The following is an 18,859-nucleotide window of genomic DNA, read 5'->3' on the forward strand; positions in this document are numbered from 1 at the left end:
CTCCCCCCTTATCCCTCTGAACCAAGTCTGAAAGACTGAAGAACAAAGAAACCAACATTCCTGTTGTATGTTCAACAACAGGATGCATGACAACGTGGATGCATTATTGATGCAGTTTGATACACTTAAGATAAGACTATAATTTGGATTATTCTGACTTTTTTGGTATTATAATTTAAAGAGTTTAATGTTTTCATTTGTTTTACTGTTTGTGCACAGAGAAAATCATCCACGTGGTCAACATAATAAACATGTTGAAACCAAGCAGCATCAGATCCTGTGTTTTAATGTGCACCTACATTTGATGTTCTGTAAACTGGCAGTAAGCTCAACAACAAGCTTTTTCTAATGGGATTAGTTAAGGGAAAGAGAGTAGAAAAATGAAATAAAAGCTGGTCTATTTAAATGAATATTTTCTGTCTTCAAGGTGCTTCAGCAACAGGAGGGCTGGAGGAAATCTGATGGTTCTACTTAAAGGCACTTGCATTCACAACTACTAGCTCATAAGGTGAATATTGTAGTATTGTATTCCAGAAAGAAATTCACAAGTGCCATTTTCCTGTGACTGAGAAACTAGCAGAACCAATCTGACATGCATGCAAGTGCCTCCTGCTATGGAGTAGAGCTGTAAATTATTAGGTGGGAATGTTGTGTACTGGCAGCAGGCTTGCCCCTCACCAGTCGTGAATCATGGGACATCTTGCTGAGCTATCAAAAATCCAATTCCACCTTTAACAGCATATCTTCTCCATGCTACAGTGGTGTCAGTGTGGATGACTCCTGGCAATATTTTAATTCTCACCCACAAACACAGTTCAAGTAATCCCCACCTCTGTCAATCCATTTTCACCTGCAAATAAAGGCTATGGGAGCTACAAAAGCAGTGAGATGACATCACAAACAAAACTGTACCATACAGACAGCAAACTATAAAGAACGATAGACTAATTCTCATATTTTTAATTTAATGGCTTTCCTGTTCTTCATAAATTATGTATAGTTTTTATTTTTCACCCTGTTAAAGGTGTGTTTGTGACATGTACAAGATACAGTATCTTACAACAAACAAAGGCAGCAATTTGATGCCTCACAGATGGAAAATCTCAGGCTGGACCAATTAGTTTAATTTGTTTAGTATCACTCTGTTCAATTAACCACTGCAATGTAGTAATTAGTTATGTCATTTATTCCTTATCTTGGAAGGAAAAGTCACTCCCCCATCACATGAGGTCATACTTCAAGGTAGGTTGATAGCCTATTTAATTTATTTCAGGGTTTTATTAAAACGTTGCATTAATCCTACACAAAGTTGAAACTGCATCTTTGGAGAGATTAGTTAAATTCCTTAAAAATAAAAAAGTATCATTCAGTATACACTGTATAGTAACCAACCTGCAACCCAACACAAGAGTAAATTTCGCACATGTAAGACTTGCAAGACCTGTTTTCTATCATTACTATCATAGTAGGAAACTTTTTTTTCCATAGTAATACTATGGAATTATATAAAGAAAGTATACGAGTTGCAATAGACCTACAGATAATTAATACATCTAGACGTCGTGAGAACACACAAATGAAATAGAGTGAAGCAGGCCAATAATGGGCTTACACACGCCAACACATGAGGGACAGCCAACCGAAGGAGGCTCATGAAAAATAACTCCGATTGACAGAATATAGCAGGCTATCCTACACCATGACACATTATAAACTAGTCCAGTAAGAAATGTATGAACACTTTAGTCTATTGTTCTCAGTAGAAGTAGTTGTAGTAGTAGTAGTAGGCTATAGCCAACAGGTGACTTTGCCTTGTTGTAGCCGAAAAGGAAACTTCAGTGTTCAGTTCAGACATAAACCCACAAGAGAGGACTGTCACATCATACAGGCCAACTTCGCACGTCGGCCAAAAGGAGCAACGCGCGACCCCGCTACATTACAACCTCATTTACTAAATAAATTGCGCGTGTATGCATCATGGTAAGGATTGACAGGGTGCATTCAAAAACTATCGGGAATGTGATATGCCCTTCAAGAGTTGCCTGGACATAAACGTTTTCTGCAAAAAACGTACACACATTTTCCGCTCCGTGTGAGCTACAACTTGAGAGGGACACGTAATGAAAATTAGTCCTATGGTTAAATAAAAGACTAGCCTACCTTTCAACCTCAGTTTGTCCTTAATTTGATCGAGGTCTACTATATGCCTCAGAGGCATTATTAGTCTACTTTCAAACGGTAAGTTTAGACAGTAAGATCATTTATTTAAAAAAAACTAACATCACAGATATGGAAGCCAAAACCACCTATAAGTTTCACTTTCCTTAATGGTATCATTTTATTTGCCCAATGTTACATGACAGGCGATATTTTTGCTTTATCTACAATTACTGTAGCCTGTTAGCCAAAGTAGAAACTTTTCCTATCTATTTGTTTGGCTACCTTTACCGTGTGAAGCAGCAACACTAAAACAAAGAATAATGCAACTCAAAGATAGTATTTGAAAATCCTCTTGGTATTTCCATCTGGAAAGTTTTTTTCCAGGCAGAGTTTAAAACATTACAGGGAGCACCTGAAGGCAGCACAGGGAGGCGTCTCCGTCGTGGCAGCCGCTGCGTCGCCCTGCCTGTTCGTTGAGCATGATTTCTCCTCCTCTCCTCATCCCCTCCTCTCCTCATCCCCTCCTCTTCCTCCTATTTCTCACCGCATCTCCTACGCCACCTGCTTCAGTAGCGTTGCAGAGATGGAGAGCTGCTGCATGCTGATGTAAGCCCATGGAAGAGCACATTCGCGATAGAAATAGAGAGATACAGGTAGGAAAGGACAGATAAAGAAGGCGACGGAGAGAAAGACAGAGAAACGTGGAGCGAGAGGCGGAGACACAGAAACATATGCTTGAGGGCTGCTGAAACTTATTCATCCACCCGCAAGCAGCTAAGAGCCAACATTTGATTCGCCATTCTCTTTTATTGGACACTTTTGTTTTCTCGTTGTTCTCTCAGCTGTGTGCTTCGGTACTCCCACCTCTGTTTGATTAGTTTGTGCGGGCTGGGTTGCGGCTGTTGTACCTCCCCGAGCGCGCGCGCACATACACGCGCACACACACAGTGATCGTCACAAGACACGGCGCAGCCTCTACAAGCTTCTTGCGAGGAGGAAATTGAATTAGATTAAGTTATTCCCACAGAAGACGAGGACACATTTTACTGTACTTCTTGCCCTCCCTTCTTTTTTTTTCTTCCCTTGACCCAACTTGTCTCTCGAGCACAACACTCTCTTCCCACCTCCAGCCCTCGGTGAGGAGCCATGTCTGACCAGACTGTGACCATCCCGGACGATCGGGCGTTCGCCAGCTTTAAATCGGAGTGCTTGTGCGAGGAGGGCTGGACTATAAAATACAACAAGGAGGGCCTGACGGTGTGGACCCAGCGTCTGGAGGAGGGGAAGTCCGTCCACAAATTTAAGGTTAGACAGTATTTACATGCATTGATCTCCAAAAGACGCCACGCTATAAGTTTGGTGTAGGATACTCACTTAAAGATGAATAATGTAATCCACATGAATAATAAAAGCTGGAGAGCCAAATGCAACACAAAAGGTTTTGGAGAACCACCACTTTATAACCCAGTTGGCAAATTCCCAAGTGATTCAAACTGCTACCATGCAACACTGCTTCATGCTGCATTGGTGCATAGACTTCTGAATACAGCACATTAAAGGCCCATGCTACGTGCAGTATGAGTAACATTAGTGTTGTACAATAAGGCTGTCTTTCCACTTGGTGAGTTAATGCATCCTGTGTTAGATTCTAGATCTATTTATAAGTGTGTATAGTGTTAGGTTTGTGAATTTGTATGCCTAATGCACACTGTAGACAGAAGTGAGAGCAGGCTCAGTGGGAGGTTACGTGTTATCCTGTCTGCGAGTGAAACTATTTTCAACTTTCTTACAAAGAGCATATTTACTGTAGGTAGTGATGACAAGTGTCGGTTCACTTTGTGCAGTCTGTCAGACATGTAGCACTCAGGAAAGTAAATAAAAAACATCCTGGAAAAGCAAAGTAGACAATAGAGGTGACAGGAGTCAGCTGTCTGACAAGTCAATAAAAGGAACGGGTGAAATGGGATACATTAATTATTTAGTATCACAGACTCAATTCTTAGAATTTCTTGCTTCTCATTGAATAACGTTTGAGTTAAATGTCAGAATTCTTTTTTTCAGGCAAACACAGGTTCCAATACATGAGTTTGCAAATTGGCAAAGAACCAATTAGATTCCAGTTTGAACTTTGTTGTATGGTTTTAGCTTATGTTACACCTTTTGAAAAGCTGAATACCTGAAACAAGCTGAACACACTGTGTTTTCTGTGATATTCAATACTCTCTAATGACTGGCAAATTAAGACTGGAGTTGGAGTCCAGAAACGACTTCAAGGAGCAGATTTTTATTTATTTTGCATAGCGATGTCTGTTTATAGAGATGAACACAACAAGCGAAATCGTCATAAGAGCAATAGCTATAGGCTGGTTCAGAGTCATATAAGCACTCCTGTTTTTTACTAATTGTCTTCTGTAATCATGTAACAGGGAGAGCAGCAGTTAAAGGTGAGAGAGAAATTGGAGAAAGGCTAGTTTGATGGTCAGGGGTCAGCAGTGGGCTGATGGTTTCCTGGATTGCATTATGGTTGGTTGCGGTGTACAGTAGTGCCAACGAAGTGTGTGGACTGATGAAGAAGAATTGTTCTCTGGTGAAGCAAATGCATTTGTAAGGGTTTAAAAGGTTGCTGTGCATGCTGTGTGATTGACATGCTATTATTGGTATATTTTAATATCTAGATCATCAACTAGCCTCAGAAGTGCACTCTTTTATAGTTCTATATAAAAAAAAGATTGCACAATAAACTGCAATGTGATTTCACAATGAGCATGAGCCTTTGCAACAAAAAAACCAAACACATTGCATAAGTCAGAATTTATTTATCGCAAAAAACAAGACTTTTTTTTAATAATCAACCAATACTTTTTGACTCAATATTTGCACATTTTACCCATTGAAGGGAATCCAGAGCATAATAGTTGTACTTTTGCAACATTTTTTGATGTTGTCAGATGAAGCTTAATCTACCTATCAACTACCCTCCAATCTATTGATTCCTATTTATTGGTGAAGAAAAGTTCTTATGTAAAACATAAATAACAGCAAAAACACATTGACGCTATGAGCTGTAGCTAATGTGCACTCTTCAATGATGTTGTCGAACATTCCACGTTTCATTCATGTTGCATAATACAATTACAGGTTGTACCAAAAATGCTGTAGTTCCTGCTCTTTGTTTTTATTGGACCAACATGTAAAAGTACTTGATGACTTTGCTATCTAGCCAAATAGCAGCTGTGGTAGTTTGTCACAAATGTGTTTGTCTTGGGAGTTGGTGCCGAGGTGTCATCAGGACAGCAAGGTCACTCAAAGCTGTGGAAAAACTGCCGTGAACCATCAAACCTATTATGTTTGACAGCAGTCATTAATAATGTTTTGTTTGTGTCTTAAGAGCCAGAGGACGGACAAATACACACTCGACACTCTACACAGCACATTGCTACAAAACAAAAATCCATTGAATACACGATTGGTTCACTCAGAAGTGTTTTGAAATATAGAGGGGGTGTAGCGTCCTTTTCTAATTAAACCGTTCAAAAAAAACATAATTAAGTTAATCAGTCATGAATAATTGATTTAAAGTAAATAGAATGGTCGGAGCGCAGTTATAATTGATTTTACTTTATTGATTCTTCTCAACATTGATTGGCTGAAAATTCCTGTTTGAGTTAAGATTGTATTCATGTCTGCTAAAAGTTAATAAATACACATGCTGCAGTGTATAATGTGGGCATTCTTCATAGACAAGTAGTCAAACAGTGTGACTTGTTCCACACGTCCTGTGGAAATTGTTTAAACTTGAAAAGTAATTGTGGAAAGAAAGATTATTATAGATGAAGAATAAGCTAAAGGCCAAGTCATGTGCAAAGAAACAACAAGGAGCATGTCTTCAGGATCTCTGTGATCTCTGTCTCAATGAAAAGATAGATCCAAGGGACACTTTCGTCTTCATTTAGCTTTAAATGTAACCTTAAAAATGGAGTGACACAAAATTCAATACAAAACTTATTAAAGTCTTGTCACTTTCATTTTAAAACCGATAAGGCTTTACAGCCGACAGACTTCGACACTTAGTAGAGCTTTACTGATGGGACCTGACATAAACATCTGGTTAACGTCACTCGCTGTGGGATACATTCTCCTCCTGTATAAAGACAGAGGAGCTAAGCCCATTATCCTCGAGCTAAATATCTGTGGCGTGCTTCCTGTTGGTGTATCCGGGTCTGAGGAGCACGAGCAAGCCACCAGGTGTTGACTTTGTTAAATAATGTGCTGTGTGTATTTGGGTGTGTCTCTGTATGCATAAGGTGCTACAGGCTTTTCCAAACTCCCTCTATCCCAGAGCCCTATCATTTTACCTGTGACACAGGCTCTTTGTGTGTGTGTTTGTGTGAGTGTTGGGTAGAAAAGTGGCCAATCAGGATTGCTTAAAGCCCATGTGATTCCTCCGGGTAAGTCCTGTGTGTGCCGAAGGAGAGGTGTATCACGTCTGCATCAGCAGGGGGAAAAAAAATGTGTGTGTGCGCAGAGGATAAGGTTCTGCTTATTCATGCTTTTTAAAGCAGGACAGGTGTCTTTCCTCACATCAGCTCTGCAAACACAGAAGTAGAAAGTGCACACAGACGTTTAAAGTTGGGGTGGGGTATCTCTCTTGTCCCGGCAGTTTATCTTTATGTAAATATAACAGTTACAGGCGCTGGATTTTGCATTATTCTCTTTCTGTCTCTTTCTTTTGCATACAGACAACCGCATACAGCTCATTTCATCCAAACCCTGATTTAATTCAAATGTTTTTATATGGTTGTGTCTTACAACACAGAGAAAAATGCTACATTTCAAATTTGCTCACTTTGTGACATCACAGTGGGGCTCTAGTAAAAAAAAAAAAAAAAAAAAAAATCCCCCCGTAGCTCCACCCATGACTCCACCTCCAGCGTACAGCAAAACTTTGCGCAGGTCAGCCATTTTCATTCATTCTAGCAAATAAGTGATGTCTACTGGGAAAACTCAGGGGGACTCGTTGCATTTAAAGAGACATGCACACCAAAACAGCGTTTTGAAAGAGCTGGTTTATACAGGGCCACAAACCTCCTCTGGTGATTGACTCATGTTCTGACCAAAGCACAGCACAGATGTTTCATTTAGAGCACAGGGGACTGTTGGATAAGGGGATATAATATGTCCTCTTTAACTTTTATTGTAGCTGTGTGTATGCATCGTGCTCATGAATATTGTGTTGGTAAGGGTGGGGTATGCAGTGATGCCACAGAGACGGCTCCTCTATTTATAGCCCATATAAAAGCATGCATCTTTGCTGATGCATGTGGAATGATTAATGTGAGTTTGGAGACTTAAAGCTCTCCTCCGCTCCTTCCTCTAGCCTCCACATTATGGCACAAGTGTCTGTAAAGACAAAGTGCGACGCACACGAAATCAGAGAGTGAGAGAGAACAGGCGGGCAATCATCATTATCATTAGGGGAGTAATTATCAGCAGACTCGTTATCATTGTAATCATCCCCCCATGACGTATCCCTCAATAATGACTTCCATATCACAGCTGTAATCACTCACACCAGCCATCATGATATCATCATGATATATCATTTGTCAGCACATGACTCCGCCACACACAGCGCACATGTGGGTGCATGTTAATCAGTGTGTGGTTGGTTTTATTTGCTTACATAATTGGAAGAGCTGTCAGAAGGTTGTACACAGCTATTTGTATACTGGCAACTACTGGGGTTTACCTTCTCTCCTACTGACACACAGGGCAGACCAGCTGGGAATCCCAAATGTACCCCCCCCCCCACCCCCCTACATATATTCATATGCATATAGATAGATAGATAGATAGATAGATAGATAGATAGATAGATAGATAGATAGATAGATAGATAGATAGATAGATATCGGTGTGTGTGTGTTATACCTAATTGACTTCCACAATCAGCACCGAGAGAAGAAGATGAAGAGAGAGGTTCCAGATTTTCAAGAGAGAGATGATAAAGCGAGAGAGAGAGAGAGAGAGAACAAAGTGAGCGAGAAAGGGTTGGGAGAACTGCAGGGGGTGGATGCAGGCATCGCAGGTCATTGGTTATTCTGCGTGGGCAGCGGGCACAGTGTGGCCCGAGACAGGCATGACATACTGTATATACTGTGTCTACACTCAGCAAACACACACCTATTGTTGTCTCCTCCACTCTGTGTTTTACCCCTCTGAACTCTCTCTCATCTCCATCTCCGTGCTTCATCTGTTGACCTCGCTGAATTAGTGTGTAATAGAATTACCTACATATATACACAATGTATCGCTGTACTGTATGTATGCCTATATATATTTATTCAGAGGTAGTGTGACAAGAATGGACATGGACACTTTAGATGTTGTTTCTAACAAATGCTTCTCAACATCTTTATGTCCTAAACACGTATTTGCCAAGATGGCTCTATGGATGGAAAATTCTTTCATCTAGTTCTCCCTTAAGTAGTGAGCTAACATGTTAAAGTAAGATGGTAAACATTCTACCTGCTGTATCATTGTCAGATCATGTTAGCCTGCTGATATTAGCGCCACTGTGCTGTTCACTAGCTGTTTATTGTCATACAGTGACACGGTCTCCCGTTTAAGCAGCCGTACAGAGTACAGACAGTTGGAGAGCGAAGTTTGTGATCATTTTCTTAAAGTGAAGCCCTCGGGGAACAGTGGGAGAGGAGACAAAGCAGATTGAGCCATAAACCCTCTGGGCTGATTCATAATGGGAGCTGAAATCATCGGGGACAGACAACCACCCTCGGCCCATTTCTGTCTCATCCACTCGTCTTCTCTTGTTCTATTTATTTTTTCTTCTCGTAGTGTCTCCGTGCCTCTCACTCGTTCCTAGTTTACGTGTGTCACTCATCCTCCTATTTCATTATCTGTCTTTCTCCTTCATGTGGCTCTTCTGGTTCTCCTTGTTGTTCTTATTAAGACCAGTCCCCCATGGCAATTGTAACTGTAGTAACAGCTTTACTCCGGGCCTGCCTGCAGCGCTGACTTTACACCAGTGTCATCGCTTTCAAAGCTGACATAGGCAGGAGTCCCCATGGTTTTATTTATCGAATGTGACACACATACACTGAAGATGTTCCAAATCAACAAGTGGGGGAGAAAAAAAATCCTCTGAGACTGAAGTTTTGAATTGTATCTATTTAACTTCCCTTGAGGTTTTTCTTTTTAGATTTTTTGGATCCAAACTGTGTGCTGGCCTGTTTTGTCCTAGATTACATTTTCACTAATGTTTTATTGAATCTGTGTTTCAGTGTTAAACAACTAGGTCTTATTTCTGTCTCTTAAAAAAAACCCTAAACTTTTCTCTTCATAGTTTAGTCCAAACAGCAGGGGACCCGTACGCTCTCCTTTTTTAATCTGGCACTCATCACTCACACCGACTGACCGTTTGACAGGCTGTGAATGTGCTGTCTGTCTCTCCGTGCACTGTTACTGATTGTGTTGTTCCCCACTGAGCGGTTTCGTTCTGGTAATGACTCATCTGTTGTCTGAGGTCCGTCTCTTGATGCCCTCATAATATTTTCCCGCTCACACACACACACCGCTGCTTTACTGACTCTGGCACTCCGTGACCATCTGATGTCTGGCTGTTTACATGCCAGTTTCTAATTTCTGACGTCGATGTGTTCAGGACGGTTCACTTTTCAACAATGATCTCCTTCTCTACTGTGTCCGTGTATTTATAAGATGCAGCTTCATTGAAATCTATTAGATTTTACTGCTTCATGGCCTGCGTTGTATTGAGCTATGAAACATTTAAGGATTTGTGCAGGAGCTTTATTTATTTATAGGAAATGTATGCTGAATATCTCCCAGACTCAGTTGAGTTCGCAGTTAGCTTTGTGCACATATTTGGATGCCAAATAATAAACAGTGTGCTTCTCTCTCTTCCTCAGTGTCGGATGGTGTGTAAGGAGGTATCAGCCGACAACATGTACGACGTGCTCCATGACACGGAGTACAGAAGGAAATGGGACACAAACGTCATCGAGACCTTCGATATCGGGAAACTTACGGTCAATGCAGATGTCGGATACTACTCATGTATGTTCCAGCCGAACACGGTCGCATTAAAACGTTTACAAAAGCATTCATTTGATTTTTGGGGCTGTGAGAGGAGGCCGAGGCACGGATGCAGTGCATTGTTGCTCTTCAACGTTCAGTTCAACAGATTTGTCTCGTCTGCTCACAGGGCATTGTCCGTCACCTCTGAGGAACCGCGATGTCATCACGCTTCGCTCCTGGTTGCCGATCGGGAAGGATTACATCATCATGAACTACTCGGTCAAACATCCCGTGAGTATACGCATTAACACAGATATGCATGCAGGACTTATGCATGCTCCGCTGGGAACCTGCTCAGTCACCCCTCTATAACTCTATCAAGTGTGTTCATAGGTGCATTGTGAAACACATGGCACATTTAGAAATGAGTGCACATCGGGTTAGCCGTCATAAATGCTGATCCAGTTTAGCAAGCTTAAGGGCATTGTATGAATGTATTAGTGGATAGTCTTCGGCACAAAGCCCTGTGTGTGTTTGCATCAGTCATGTCAATCGTCTTACCATCTTTTACAGAACCATTTCGTCTGCCTGGCGTCTTTCCAAAGAGAAGATCGCTTCCTGAAGCTTTTACCTGTAGGGATGATGGATGTACTGAGCACTGGAAGTGCTTCACATCAAGTGTGGGACAGTTAATCTGATTCAGTTGACTCACATTGTGTTTCCACTCATGCCTCTTTACGAGCTTGAGTGATTTGAATGCCAAAGGCCAGTAAAACGGATAGCCTGATTAGAGAACCCGAGACTGTGTGAGTGACTTTCAGTTTGGAATTAGTCCCAAAATCCTCAGCCTCATGTTTGGCTCCATTTCCCTGTTCCTTGTCCAACTGGAAGAAGTGCTAAAGAACTGTTTTGTGTAAAGGCTTATAATCGACACCTCGCTCATGGGCTGCAACGATCGATCATTTGAAGTGAACTCAGTCGATGTTCAAGCTGTATGCCTCTCAATCTGTCCTTCCTCTCTCTCTTTATTCTTGCTTTTCTCTTCATCCTCCCTTGTTTTTTTCCCCCTATCAATGTCGCTCTTTACACAAATGTTTATATAAGGATAAGACCTCTCATGTGACTTTTTAGTTGTTGACTTCCTCCTCCCCTTCCGCATTCCTGCATCAGTTTCGTGGCTCGGAACATAATAGACAGTGCGTGGGTTTGTGTTTGTGTTTCGCATGTGTGTGCATGACTCTCGTCTGTGATTAGCCAAGGTCACTCTTGATAATAAGTACATTTTGAGAACTTGACCTGTGCTTTGCAGCTTATGGGGATTTGTAGTAGAGTTCATTTGGACTGCTATAAGTCCGTCCACTTGTGCTGGCTTTGACACTCAACTCAACTACTTTGGTCGTACACCTGGGAAGGTTTTCAGCTTATATGACGTTCAGCTGCTAATTCACGGAGCTGAATGTATATTACAAAACTTGAAATTGTGCAGTTTTCTAAAGAATCTAATTTGTGCTTTGAAGAGAGGCCTATACATTTATAAAGCAGGCCTCAAGTAATGACTACTAATGTCTATTTTATCAGTCATCTGTTAAGTACCTTTTTTTGCCACAATGGCGCCATTGCTCCAGGAATTGCAGCACCAGCCAAACAGCCTGTTGTCTCATGCCCAGCTTAATACCAGCCTGAAATATCTCAACAACTATTGGATGGAAGAGATTTTGATCAGAGACCAACGTGTTCCACAGAGGATGCAGCCGATATAACAGTGCCGCAATTTAATTTAGCAGACAAATGTGTCCAAAGCAACGTACATCTGAGACTAAGTTCAACACCAGCAAGACTCTTAAAAGGAGGAAACATCTGTACAAACAGCTTCAAGTTAGATTAGACACATGTGACGACAGGCAATGCACAGGGATTTCAATCAACAATTTTATCAAATCATTTTCAATAGGCTTCATGTCAAATTTCTCATTAAAAGTAAAACTGACCTGACCTGTGTTTCAGAAATCCAAATTATCCCGATAAGAAATCTTCACAGTTTTCTGAATCCCCTAATTTTTCATGTAGCTGCATCAAGAGGTCTTACTAATTCAAACCTTATTTGAATGGTGAGCCATCAGCCCCAGCTATACTTTGTACTCACAGCATTTAAACACTTATAGCTAAAGAATGATGGCGAACATGATCAACATCAACATTATACCTTCTCTGCACATCATCGTAATTACCGAACACTGTAATTGTGGGAATATTAGCACAAGGATATATTACCATTATATTTTGGCACTTCTTTGAGTAAGGAAAGATTTGGAGAGCTGCTAGTGAGGCTGTAGATGTTTGTGTTCTAAATATTTGTTGAGTATAAAATGTAAAAGAAACAAACATTACAAAATACCAAAGCATGCAGTTTAACTTCTCCCAATTTATTGATATCGTATATGAAGTTTTCATGACGTTGGATTTGTGATCAAACAGCTCAGATTGTAGTCCCCTTCACAATGAATTGTGTCATGATTAATGAATGCTTTAATGTCACTGCAGAGAGCAGCAGAACGTTCTACAATGTGATATTAGATGGAGAAATGCTAGCACCAAAAACATTAGGAACAAAATAAAACCTCTGTTTAAAAACTTCTGAAGGAGATTGCTGCTCTGTGTGCTTCTGGAGTGCACTGCAGTGTGCCTGTCCCAGTTAGCAGTACACTGTACTTTCCTCATGAATAATTAGCCAGAGATGTAAAGTCAAAGGAGTCAGCAAAGGAATAGAGGGCTGAAGCTGGCCTTTACTTTTGTGATTTTTGTAGCAGTAGATTATTTCTATCTATCCAGACACATGAAAGTTAAATCTAAATACATTCAGGGAATAAACGGACCAAAAGGACGTGAGCTGAATCGTGGCTTGTTATGCTCACCCTCATTACAAAACATACTCTTCTAGTTAACTGTTTAACGACACACTGGAGCAAAACAACTTTCCAAATGAGTCATACAAAAGGACAGAAAAAACCGAAAGTCCAGTATTTCATACTTAACGAGTAAGAATCAGGAAAAGAAAACAAACCATAGATCCCAATCATCATGTGTTCTCTTTATATTTATCACCCTATTTAAATTAATTCTATTGAATAAACATTTTTAGATTGATCTAAACTATTCCACAGGGTTTCCCCTCTGTGTGTCCTTACGTTTGTTGTTTATTAAGATACCTGTTTCCCAATTTTATACTGGCTCCTCTGAACACATGGAACACGCTAGCACATGTGCTGTTTTTAGGTTAAACAAAATCATAAACCTTGAATGCTTGTACATAAATAAACTGTTTAGGGCCAAGCACAGACTCTTGTGGAACCCCACATTTGATTTCACATAATTTAGTTGTACATATTGAGATCTGTCTTTTACCATAAGTATGTTAACGCTCTATTTGCCCTGTTTATTTATTACTAAGTCATGGTCAATGAGGGGGACCTATTTCCTCTGAAGACAAACTAATACAAATAATTTTCACTAATAATATTTCAATATCACAACAATCAGTGGACTTTTATTCTGATGTTTTCTAACGATATCAAATATTTATTTTTTTTACCTACAATGTATAACCATTTTATGAAGCTCATATAAGTATATCAAAATAATTCTTGAGCTCTTGTTACATTACATTAAGGTTACTTAGGTTCAGTATCATAGCTTGCTGTTTAGCCCACTACGCCTTTGCTTCAGCCACTTTGCTAAGTTCATCCAAAATAAAGTTAAGAGACTTCTTGATCTCCTCCAACTCTTTCTCAACAGCAGTATAAGCTTTCCTCGGTGGTATGTTTCTCTTTCAGTTTCTTTGTCTTTGTTTTTACTTATCACTTTGTGTGATATTGCAGCGAGCTATGTGGCTCCGATGGTGATCTCAAGACACATGATGCCCTCATAATATTCTTTATCACATAGTGTGGACTGGATTTGCATCAGAGAGATGATTGTGAAGCGTGAAATTCAAATTGAGAGGTAGCAGAAAAACGCTCTGATGCTAACCCTGCACAATTTATGATGACAGTTAGATATTTAAAAAAACAATTTTTTTGTTTTTAGCAGTGAATTTTAAGTGTATCTGCTTAGGGATGCATGTTTGGCATTTTTGCTTTCAGCAATAAATTTCATTAAAAGCATTGAATAAAGGAATGATCGTATAGGGCTCCCTCTCTCCTTCAGTAATGTTGATGTATGCTGGAAATGAGATTGATGTCAATTCTGATGTGCACATGTGCTGTCTCAACAGAAGTATCCCCCAAGAAAGGACATGGTGCGAGCTGTCTCCATTCAGACAGGCTACTTGATCCAGTGCCAGGGACCCAAAAGCTGCCATCTCACTTATCTGGCCCAAGTAGATCCACGAGGTAACGATACACACACACACGCACACACGCACAGGAACACACAACACACATACAAAGGGCAACAGAAAAAAAAAATTTAATCACAAAGGTATAAATGCACAGAAACACTCCCAGGTGCATAACATGTGATTAAAGTTGTAATGAATGATTCATTCTCCTGTCTTTATCTGTGTCGCCATGGAAACCATATGAAGGACAGAGTCTAGTTTACTCTGCTGCCTCTCTCTCTTTCTCTCTCTCTTTCAGCTTCAGTTGAAGGTGCGTTAATGGCATAAACAGATAAAAATGATTGTTGCCAAAGCATTTGATGTAAAACAATAAAATTACAATTACCATCTCTGTCTTGCTCTTTCTCTGATCTATCCTCCTTCCTCTTGTTCCTTCCATCTTTTTTTTTTTTTTCTTTGATTCATCTATCATTTTTCCTCATTTTCCATGCAATCATACCTTGCTGCCTTTTTTACATGCAAACTGGTTGTCTAAATGTCTCTGACCACTCTTTCGGAGTGAGTGAGTGTATGCTGTGTGTGAAAGCCATCTCGTTGCAGTCATGGTTACAAATCTGTCTTTTGATCCTCGATGACGTGACATGTTATAACTCTTTCTGTCTTATTCCAGTGTTAACTCTATCCTTTATTTACAGGTTCATTACCCAAGTGGGTTGTCAACAAGTCCTCCCAGTACCTTGCTCCTCGTGTAAGTAATTTGCAGATTAAAAAGGAGTCTGTTGGTGTATATTGATGAATGAATCCTTAGACAGTTGAATAATGTTACACACAGAACAGGGCTTTTTCAAGATGAGGGATATAGAGCTTGCATGCTTGTAAAAGATTCTCATAGACATTGCAAACGTTGTTTACTGTATTTGTTTTCACATGAGATATGGCAAAGATTCCCCCGGAGACCACGCGGGTTTAAAACATTCCCTTGGCAATAGTTGTAAAAATAGCAGCTCAGGGAGACGCACGGCTCCCATTGAAAATAACAAGGCTTGTGTCTGCCACACAGTAATACAACATCAGCTATCTTGAATTTTCATTTGGCTTCATTGACTATTTAAAAATCCAACATTAGTAACACTCCTTTGAATGTGTATGAGTTTAGTTGGGTCTGCCTTATTCAACACTTGTTTGAGAGCAAGTTAACCAACTAATGAAGTTGTTAGTTCCCAATAAAAATCTATCTATTGAATCTAAAATCAATAAATCCAACTGTTTTTCTGTCTTTCATCGTCTTTGTTTCCTATTTAGGCCATGAGAAAGATCAACAAAGCCTGTTTGAAGTATTCAGACTGGAAGCAGAGACACAACCCAGGCTTCAAGCCCTGGCTCTACCCGGAACAGACTACATTACCCAGCATCCCACTCTCCGAGCTAAGCATCCAGCACGCTGAAAGCCTGGAGAATATTGACGAGAGCTCCCTGGCGGACACCCAGGAGAGAGAGGACAGCGACTAAAACAGAAACTCACACACACGCAGTCATAAATTCATACACACACATACAATAATGCAGGGTTACATGCATGCTTGATACACATCCATAAATGCACCTATGTTTATGTGATTCTATATGTAAATGTGTGTGTATGTAGAGTATATGCACACATACTTACATACATACTGTCCATGTTTGGTGCATCTCCAGTCATATGTAAGCATTCATTCAAACAGACAGATGCATCCTTGACCGACTCCGTCCTTGTGTACGTTCATAATGTATGAACACACCATATATATTAAATGAAACATGGATGGACTCACATTAATGCATCCACTCACAAGTGGCAGTGAGAAATATTCATACGATTCAGTAAATTGTTATTCGTTGTTACCAGAGAAGGGCCAGTAACGAGATGTTTCCTGCATGGTAGAGCGATAATAAAGCTTTCTTATTTGGACCTATGCAGTTTGCTGTCGCAAAATATATAATTATGATTTACTGACAAAATGTTTACAGACTTAACCTAACAGTGCACAACGTGTCAATCAACAAAGCAACCCCAATTGGACTCTCCTTCACTTCTACCAATTATTACTATTGATTTGTACATTTCCACACCAGACACAGTTTGTGTTTATTCCCAAGTTGTCTTACTATCACTCCTTGTCTCCATCACATTTATGTGTAAGCACACAATAAAAAAATCAGGTGTGCAGAAGGCAGCTGGAACCCCCACTCCACCTCATCCTAACCTGTAATCCCCTCATGCACACACACACACACACAAACAGATTTTACTTACAGATGTACTGTCTACTCCTCTATTTTAGAGATGTATGAATGTATGTAGAGTTTGAAAATTAAAAACAGATTCCTACAAGGGTTTTCAAATTACACTTGTAATCTGAGTCATTTATTCTGCATATACTGTATGTGTGGGTTTTGTTTTTACATGTCTTTGCTTGGTTGCTGACTGCAGGTTTGCCTGGTTGGGCTGATGCTAAAATAAGTTTAGAGTCACTAACCTGTTCAACTGGATGATCTGCAGCCTCTTTCAGACACTCACACTCACACACACACACACACACACACACACACACACACACACACACACAGAGGCATTGATTCCAAAACTGCACAGCCATGATTACCAAAGATAACAGTTTTATTGACAAACGGGTTTTCACTCACTGGAAAGTATGTGTGTAGATGCAGCCATACACATCTCTGTGTGCACAGTGGCCTAGATCAGATTTAGGAATCCCCCAATCTGTTGGCATGGCAACTCTAGAACGACTCAGCAGTGAAGGGAGACACGGAGAAGAGAGCGAAAACATGTCACAGAGAAAGAGAGACTTATTGCAGGGTGTCAGCCTCTTCTTTACCATATAGAGAGAAACTGAATAGTATACTGATTATACAGCACGTGTGTAAGGGCTGCATTTTCAGCTTCCCTTAGATCTGTTAATTGGATGTCAGGAAACTAGATATTTACGTCCCAAACTCGCCAAGTTAAACCCAAGATGAGGACATTTATTGCGAAACGATCAGTGTGTGTATCAGTAAGAGGACACTACTCTTCTTTAAACAGAATGACTAAAAACGTTTGTTTTTTCTTGCAATTCATCGTGGCTCTATGTTCCCCTTTCACAACATCCGCCTTTGCATATGCACCACCCAATAAAATATGAATGATAACGCCAAAGAGTACGGGAGAGCTGCATAACCAATGTAGAGCAATACCAGCTTTTTGTCCTTTCCTATAACGTATTGTCTGTTTACGCCTCTTCTCTTGTAAATAACCATCCCTCCATCCTCTGAGTTTAATGAAGCCTCTTGCTCAGTTATCCTGTGAGGATGTGTGTGTGTGTGTGTGTGTGTGTGTGTGTGTGTGTGTGTGTGTGTGTGTGTGTGTCAAAGGAAAAACTGAGTGCACTAATGTCTGTGTGCACTCTGTGTCCCAGTGGCATCCCTGTATTGTCTTCCATCCTCCTCCACAGCAGGAGGAGACATATAAGCAGCATGATGGCTGGCATCCCTCACAGTTTGTGTGTGTGTCTCTGCATATGTGTCACACTGCCACCCCCACAGCAACCCGGCCCACCAGGGCTGGTATCCTGGTGATGACTCATCACCTCCCCCGCCCCCCTCTCTTCTTCCCCTCACTCTCCTTTTTCTTTCTCCCCCCTACTCTTTTCCTGCCCCGTTATCATCTGCCCCTCATTCATTCCCTGAGTACATATTCTCTGTGCTCTCTTTCATGTCTTTCTCTTTTCTGCTCTTCTGCATTTCATCAATCCTGTTTTCCACTTTTCTCCTCAGATCCTATTTTCCATCTCTTCCTTTCCTCTTCACATCTGTTCTTCTCCTTCTTTTTCATTCTCTTCATCAAAACCATTAGTTCTCCCCCATTTATTTCAGTCCAATCCCATTTTTATCTCCTCTACAGTCGCTAGTTCAATCATGGATTGCTTCAGGTGACAGGGCCCCCTGACTAAGCCCAGAGGCTACACTGAATTACACATGACACAGTGAAACATAACAGCCTTTATAGAAAATCAATTTCCCTTTTAGCACAGTGAAAAACAGGAGCAGTATGGCCACAATGTGAGCTTTTATATATGTGTAAACTTGGAAGCAAGATATATTAAGTTCAAAGAGTCTCCGGGTACATCACAATGCACTGTTGTTGTTATTTTTTTTGTCAGCCTCCCTCCTATCTCAATTGCTCTCATCTTTTGGACTCTTCATTGTGGCTGAAATGCAATTAAAAGAATTCACCTTCTACTTACTGATCCAGTCTGCTTTTTTAAA

At 40.5% G+C, this 18,859-nt stretch overlaps 1 protein-coding gene across 3 annotated transcripts; it reads left to right on the forward strand.

Annotated features, from left to right (window-relative positions):
• The first annotated feature begins 430 nt into the window (after positions 1-430).
• On the forward strand, positions 431-16,939 carry stard10 (StAR related lipid transfer domain containing 10). 3 transcript variants are annotated; one of them, XM_079353913.1, is made up of 7 exons: positions 431-508; positions 3,291-3,465; positions 10,107-10,254; positions 10,403-10,506; positions 14,486-14,603; positions 15,247-15,299; positions 15,854-16,939. In XM_079353913.1, the coding sequence occupies exons 2-7, from the start codon at positions 3,307-3,309 to the stop codon at positions 16,058-16,060; spliced, it is 789 nt and encodes a 262-aa protein (XP_079210039.1). In that variant the 5' UTR covers positions 431-508; positions 3,291-3,306; the 3' UTR covers positions 16,061-16,939. The 3 variants fall into 3 exon arrangements, with proteins under 3 accessions (XP_079210039.1, XP_079210037.1, XP_079210038.1); XM_079353911.1 differs by lacking the exon at positions 431-508 and adding an exon at positions 2,617-2,813; XM_079353912.1 differs by lacking the exon at positions 431-508 and adding an exon at positions 2,617-2,766.
• The last annotated feature ends 1,920 nt before the right edge of the window (positions 16,940-18,859 follow it).

Source organism: Symphodus melops (assembly GCF_947650265.1).
Source record: "Symphodus melops genome assembly, chromosome: 10".
Taxonomy (NCBI): Eukaryota; Metazoa; Chordata; class Actinopteri; order Labriformes; family Labridae; genus Symphodus; species Symphodus melops.